Source organism: Molothrus aeneus, unplaced genomic scaffold (genome assembly GCF_037042795.1).
Source record: "Molothrus aeneus isolate 106 unplaced genomic scaffold, BPBGC_Maene_1.0 scaffold_60, whole genome shotgun sequence".
Classification (NCBI taxonomy): Eukaryota; Metazoa; Chordata; class Aves; order Passeriformes; family Icteridae; genus Molothrus; species Molothrus aeneus.
In genome coordinates, this window is record NW_027099212.1 from 1 (window position 1) to 7,523 (window position 7,523).

Here is a 7,523-nt window from a genome sequence, read left to right on the forward strand (position 1 = left end):
CGCCATACTGTCACAGGTCATGTCCACCAGCCCCCTGATGCCTCCCCAAATCCCTGTCCCACCATTAATGTCCCCACCTTCCTGCCCCGATGACCCTGGTCACCTCACACACAGGCTCTCCTGGCATTGGGGACTTGAGGGAACCCTGCAGTCCCCCTGTGCCAACTCCCCTCCCTATCCCCGGGGGGTGAAGCCCATGCCCAGGGTGCTCACCCCACAGGAGCAGCGCCACCTTCCCGACCATCTCGGTGTCCCCAGCCATGTGCACTGGCTGTCACTCACTGCTGTGGCCACTGCTCCACTGGGTGGTGGCTCTTCAGATGAAGAGGAAGGAAGCGAGGTCACATCTTGTCCCCACGTGTAGGTGGCCCTTGGTCAGGGCAGGGTGGGGACCTTGTGGGACATGGGGTGATGGTGGGACATGGTGGGAACATTGTGTTGCCTGAATTTGGAGGCTGAGGCTGTGTAGGGAGCCAGGGATGGGTGTCCAGGGCAATGGGGTGCCCAGGGATGGAGTCCCATGGGAATGGGGATCCCAAGGCTTGGGTAGACTCAGAATCGCGGATGAGGGTCCCAAAAGAATGTGACCTCCAGGGATTTGTGATCATGGGGTGGACGCTGAGGGATGAGGATGCCAGGGGAAAGGAGGGACTCTTGTGAGAATGGGGTCCTGGGGGAATCAAGGGAAGGGGTGTCACAGGGTCTGGAATTACCAGGATGGGGTTCCTTGGGAATGGGTATCCCAAGGAATTGCAGTCCAGGGTTGGGGGGGGGCCCAGGGAAGGGGAGATAGAAGGAAATGAGATTCCATGGTTGGGATCCCAGGGGAATGGGGATGGCAGGGATGGGCAGTGGCTGGGTGGGCCCATGGGTCACAGCTTCTTCCCTGGATGCCTCAGATTTTGGGATGACCCAGGGCCCAGCATTGCCTCCCTGGGGTGCTCATTTCCTGTACATGTATCACATGGAAGTCCTGGGTAGCTTGGCCTCTGTGCCCTCCCCTCCCCTGCCCTTGTCCTTTTCTTCTCTTTATTTTTCTAATTTTTCCTCATTTTTGTGCCATGTCCCCTCACCCCTGGTTCCTGGCTCAGCAATCCCAGGGAGCACATGAGCAGGGAATGGACTGGGGGACCCAGGTGAGGGGGAAAATGGGGTGAGGTGGTGCAGGGAAGAGTAGGGAGGCCATGGGGGATGGAGGTGTTGGGCTGTGCCCTCTCAACACTTTCACTTTCTTTTTCCTGGACAAGAAGGAAGAGGCCGTTTGTGCTGAGAGTCAGATGGGGAAAGGGGGGGTTCTGTCTTGGAGGGCACATCCAGAGGCTCCTGTCCTGGGAGGTCCCTGTTCTGGGGTTCACCTGGGGGAAACCAGTCCAGGGGGTGACACATCATGGCATGGGGCATCCTGTCCATGGGGGTGGTGGTGCCACCTGTCGAAGAGGTGGCACATCTTCAGGACTCCTGTCTATCCAAGTGTGAGGCCCAGCCATGGCCCAGCCCCACTGCACAGGGATGGCCATTGCCCAGCCCTGCTCTGCCCAGCCCCAGGTGGCAGCCAGCACCTGAGGGTCCCCCCCGCCCTTTTGGCTTTGATTCTGGAAGCTTTCAAGCTGCTGCAAAGGTGAGAATTCTGGGGGCGGAAAAAGGCCTGCCTGTGGTTTGCTCACCCTGCAAGAAGCACAAAACCCAAAGGGAGCCCAAGTAGTGGCTCTGAGAGGGCCTTTGATGGTTTTCAGAGCAGGACTGGATGGAAACCCCCCATGCAAGGGCAGCTGTGAGGGAACCAGTCTGGAAATGCAGCAATTGATCATTTGTTCCCTCTTGCCAAGGGACTGAGAGAACCACAAAACTACTGAAATCCCACAACAATCTGCTCAACAGCCTGACCTGGACTCTCCTTCTCCTTCCTGCTGGATGCCCTGCACCCACCACAGCCGCTCTCTCACTGCCCTCTTGCACCTGGATGGGGAGAGAAAATTGAACAAAGGGTTCCTGGTTTGAGACAAGGACCAGGAGAGATCACTCATCAAATCCTGTCACGTGAAATGCGGTCTCAGAATTAGCAACATGAATTGAATATTTGCTGACAAAATCAGAGCAGGATAAGGAGAAGTCAAATAAACCCTTCAAAACACCTTCCCCCCCACCCCAACCTCCCTCCAGCAGCACAGGGAGATGGGAAGGGGGGCCCTGGGCAGTTCAGCACAGGTTGTTTCTGCTGCTGCTCAGCCAGAGTAGTTGCAGTCCTTGCCCTTCTCCACCAAACTGGGGTCCCTGCCTTCCATGGGAGTCTCTTCTCCAGCGATTTCTTCAGCGAGAGTCCTTCCTGCGGGCTGCAGCTCTGCCCCAGCTGCTCCAGGCTGAGGCCCTTCCTTGCCCAGGATCAGTGCCCCAGGAACTGCTCAAGCAGGGGCTTTCTATGGGCTCACAACTCCCTTTGGGCATCCTCTGCTTGGCCAGGGGCTCCTGCAGGGCTGCAGGGGGGTGTCTGCTCCCTGGGGACCCCCACGGGCTTTGGGCAAATCTCTGGAGACCCTCATGCCCCTCTTTCCTTCCTGCAGGGCTGTTCCTCTCGCAGCCTTGGAGTGAAAACCAGGTTCACTCTCCTGTGAAAATTTAAAAAGTTTAATAAAGGACAATAGGAGACAAGGACCATAAAGCAAAGGTTGGCACTCAGCCAAGAGCACGCTGTTCTCTTCGGGGATACCGCTTAAATACCTTTTCCCTTGTATCAGCCTGTTGTGTATTCATAGACCCTTATGCATAGTAAACTTTTCCCCCAAATTAGTTCCAAGAACTGTTCAGCATATCTCCACCTTGGATCCGCCTTTTTAGAGGATGCATATTCCTGGGTTGTGCTTTTAGTCCTTTTTTATCATCATCTTCAGTTTTGGGCCTTGGTCCACACTGTCTTCAGATGGTGAGTGCTGATAGTTGGCAGATCTGTAGCAGGTGTCCTCATCCTATGTTCATTGGATGTTATCCAATCCAAGCAGGCATTTTAACACAAGCATACTTATATCAGCTATTTCACTACTATGTCTAAGATTAATTAATACCAGAAATAAAAATTATATCTTTACAACAAAGCTACTTTCACATCCCACATATAAAATCCATTTTAATATTTGCAAAAAGCCAATATTATAATATGTATCTATCCTCTTGGCTGCCTCAATTCCATCTCTGCCTTCCCTTGGATTTGCCCTTCCCAGCTCTCAGAGCTTCCACACCAACATCCCCGTTCCCCATGCCCCATCTGCTCCAGGACATCCTGTCAGTCCCGGGAGCTGTTGGGGGCGCTGCCATGGCAACAGTTGGTCCCGACGTGTCTCGACAGTGGCTTTGGGCACTTTGTCACAATCGGTTCAGACACATCCCAACCCTTGGTCCCATCACATTGGGATGTCGGCTCCAGGACATTGTCACACCTCCCACACTCTATGAGAGTGCCATGGCAGGCGCGACTACTGGCTCAGGGTCTCGGTCCCTCTGTCCGGGAGACTCCTCCCGGGGATCCCTCCTCCCACGCCGTCAGCAGCTTCGCCCACCAGGATTTCAGTCCCTCCTTCCCAAGGTCTGCCCTCGGTCTTCCCCTGACCCCCAGCCCCTCCGGCCCCTTTTGGTCGTGCCCCTGAGGGCATGTCCCGATTGAGGGTCCAGAGCTCCTCCCAGGATCAGTTGGTGTCCAGGGAGCACTGACCGTGGGGATTTCGGATCCCTCACATCGTCCTTTCCCACAGGTCACGGGCTCCAGCAGCCCCATTGTGATTCTTCAGGATGTGCCCAAACTGCCTGAATCACAGCCCTCTGTCAGATATAAACCAAAGACCACCAGAATCATCACCAGGGACCTGATCCGGGACCTCGTGTAAGGCTGTGCCTGAGCCCTGAGGGGTTTTGGGAGAATGGGTGTCAGTGCAGCATCCCAAAATCTCTAGGGAACAGGGATTGGCAGTGTGCCCTGGCCACCCCTGGGGATCCTGCCCCCTGCATCCCAGCCTGGTGCCACTTTCACCACACTTTCCCTTCCCACCTCACCCCAAAACAAGAGAGCTAGGTCCCCAAGGCTTCCTCAGCACTTCCCATATTGATCTGGTCTGACATGGTGGCTGAGTGGGCAGCTCAGGGAGCACAGGGACCTGTTGTGGTCACCATGCCACTAAGCTCTCTCCCTGTGCCCCCCCAGCATTCCCCAGGAGAAGCCCCAGCTGTGTCTCATCATTGGAGAAAAGGAATATGAGAAACTTAAGGAATCAGCTCGAGCCCCAACTGAGGTGGAGCATTGGGACAGGCTGAAGACGCTGAGAGCCAGACAGGATGCTGCTTTTGTAGGCATTTCCCTTTCTGCTTCCCCCTTTTCTGGCTCCACAGCTGGGTTTGAGGGGTGGTGGTTCCCGCAGGGGGTCCTCCCTCTGTCCACCACATTTTGGGGCACAGGGGAGGCTGCAGGGCTCAGGGCTTCACTGAGAGCTGGGCAGCATCCCTGAAGGCCCAGCACTGCCAACCTTCGAAGGGCATGGGGTGTCTGCCCAGAGATGTGGGGAGGGGTGCCCATGGGCGTGCCAGGAGCCCGACATGTTCCCACTCAGTGTTGGGAATGCAGCACCTGAAGTGTGACCCCTGTGAGCCCTTGGGAAGGTGCCCAGGATTGGGCAGCACTCTCTGTCCCCACAGGAAGCCCTGAAAAAGGCCCAGATCGAGGAGCAGAGAAAGGCAGAACTGGAGGCCAAGAAAGACCATCAGAGAGAAGTGGAGGAGGAGCTGCAGCAGGAGGAGCAGAAGCTGCTGCAGCGGGTGACAAGGATGAGGCTGGAGCAGGAGGAAGACGTGCGGGAACTGAATGCGGTAGGGCCGGCGCTCCCCTCTGTCACCTGACACTGCTGAGCCTCCCTTGCTCCTCGTGCTCCCAGGCTTTTCTTCTCCTTCCCTGGCCCTCCCTGCTCCCTGTGTCCCAGTGCGGCTCCAAGCCACTGACACCTCTTGTCCTCACAGCTGTTCCTCAATGCCAAGTGCAACATGATCCGGGACAAGCAAGTCCTGGAGAAGCAGATGATCCTCAAGGAACTGGTGGAGGAGGAGAAGCGCCTGGATAAGATGATGGAAATGGAGCGGGAGAAGGGCATGGAGGTCCAGGAGGAGCTGGAGCGCCAGAGGAAGCAGGAGCTGATGAGGTGAGCAGGAGGCTCCCTCTTCCCCATGGAGGCATCTGGTCCATTCCAACCACACCAGGCCTGTCCATGCCAGTGTTCCCAAGATGGGGAGCAGGATGGAGCCACAGGAAACCCTTCTGCTCTTGTATTCCCAGAGCCCGGCAGGGCATTGTGAAACAGATGGAGCAGAATGCAGAGGAGAGGGCATTGAGGGCTGAGGAGCTGTACCAGGAGGGCCAGAGGCAGCTGGAGCGACTGGAGCAGATGAAGAGGGAGGATCGGAAGGTGGGAGCAGGGAACAGGGGGGTGCAGGGAGGTTTCCACCTGGCTGGAAAGGGATTGGCAGAGCTGGATCAGCTACACTCAGGGAGTGGGGACAGCATCCAGCAGGATCAGAGCTATGGTCCCTTGGGGACATTGTGACATCCCAGGGAGGTGGCCCAAAGCCTGCCTGCCCTGAGTGATGAGGATGGAAGAGCACTCGACTTGGTGGTCTCCAATACTGCATGGCATTTCCAGGCCTGGGAGCAGAAACAGGAGCGACTAAAGCAAATCCATGCTGATATTAAACATTTCAATGTGGAAAGCCAGAGGCTGAAGGATCAACAGCGGGAGAAGGAGAGGTTGGAGGACGAGCGGGTGCTGGAGCAGCAGTGGCAAAAGGCTGTAAGAGCAGTGGGCTCTTGGTGGGGTGGGCAGGGGCTGCAGGAGCTGTCCTCGGGCTCTGTCCCATCCTGGGGCACTGTCCCATTCTGGGGCTCTGTCCCACCCTGGGGCTCTGTCCCATCCTGGGGCTCTGTCCCACCCTGGGACTCTGTCCCCCGTAGGAGCGTGAGGCCGCCTTGGAGGCGGAACAGCAACAACTGCACCTGGAGAAGGAGAAGGAGCTGGCCCGGCTCAGGGCCACACAGGAGCGGGCCCAGGGCTGGCAGGCAGAGCAGGTGAGTGGCCCAGGAACAGGTGACATGCTCCCCTGCCACTGTCCCTGTCCCCAGACTGGCGAAGGGGCAGCACCCCCAGATGTGGGGGGTCTGTAGGACCAGCCCCTGGAGCCAGGGGATGTCCTGAAGCAGAGCCAAAGCCATGGCCAAGGGCTTCCATGGGTGCCCCTGAGGGAAGCCTAGCACTGTCCCCTATTTGGGCAGGATGCTCTGAGGGCCAAGAGGAACCAAGAGGTCGCAGACCGGGAATGGCGGCAGCAGGAGCTGGAGAAGGCGCGGAAGAAGGTCGAGCTGGAGCAGCAGCTGAAGCAGGACCGGCTGGAGCAGGTGGCCCAGAAGGAGCAGTACCTGGCCATGCAGGTGCAGCAAGATCGCCAGGAATTCCAGAGGGTGCTCAGGTGAGGCACACGGGACTGAGGGATGGCTGAGGTTGGTGGCCAGGGGCTCCCAGTTCCAGCTGATGGCTCTGGGGTCTCCAGTGCCAGCCCAGGTGCTGTGCCAGATGTGGGGGGATGTGGTGGGGTCACTGAGCCAACCCAGCTCTCCCACAGGGCCCATCAGGAGCAGCTGGAGCGGGAGAAGCTGGAGCAGGAGCAGAGGGAGCTCCGGCAGCGTGCCCATGCCGAAGATCTCCGGCGGCAGATCCAGGAGCTGCAGCGGGAGCGGGAGCGGGAGCGGGCGGCTGTCATTGAGGAGGGCCGGCGGCTGCAGCAGGAGGTCTGGCAGCGCAGCCAGCGCCTCACCCAGTTCAGACAGCAGAAGCTGCAGGAGTTCAGGTCAGGGGCTGCCAGTGCTGCTTCCCTGTGCTCCTTGGGCTCCCCGAATCCTTCCTGGTGTCCCAGCCTGGGCCATCTCCCAGGTCCCTCTGCATCCTCAGCAAACGGGACCTGCTCTGGGGCCATGGTCCCAGATCCATTGGGAACCTGATGGATTCTTTCCTCTGCAGAGCCACTGGAATGCCCGAAAAGTACTGTGCCCAGGTGGAGCGCAAAGCCCAGAGCCAAGCCAACAGAGCCCCCTCCTAGGCCCAGCCCCACCAGGAACCAGCTCCAATTCCCCATGGATTTGGGGTTCCATTTGCATTGACTAAATTTTCCAATAAACGATGTTTCTGAGAAGATGGTGTTTTCCGTCCTTCCCTGGCCTCAGGGCTGTTTGGGAGGAGCTGTCCTCAGGGCTGGAGGAGCCTTGAGGTTCCTTGTCCCACTCTAGGGTTGTGTTACAGGTTTAGGCTTATTAGTGAATTTTTGCCATTTGTTATCTTAAAGATGATGGAAGAAAGAGGGGGTGATGCCCCAGGGATGGATGGCAGGTGAGTAAGTTAACAAAAGAAGTGGGTGATCACTCTGGCTAAGCACCTGTTACAAACAATCCAGACCCCAAGTGGGAATGAGTTATAGAAGTTTTACTGAGAACAAAAAAAATCAGCAAA

General features: G+C 57.3%; 1 protein-coding gene across 1 annotated transcript; it reads left to right on the forward strand.

Moving 5' to 3' along the window:
- The first annotated feature begins 3,451 nt into the window (after positions 1–3,451).
- On the forward strand, positions 3,452–7,128 carry LOC136571099 (cilia- and flagella-associated protein 45-like). Its single transcript, XM_066571464.1, is given in 11 exon segments — positions 3,452–3,585; positions 3,587–3,868; positions 4,187–4,328; positions 4,675–4,845; positions 4,993–5,171; positions 5,306–5,435; positions 5,670–5,816; positions 5,978–6,091; positions 6,296–6,489; positions 6,643–6,867; positions 7,038–7,128. Coding segments are annotated over 11 exon segments (1,797 nt in total). The 3' UTR covers positions 7,117–7,128.
- The last annotated feature ends 395 nt before the right edge of the window (positions 7,129–7,523 follow it).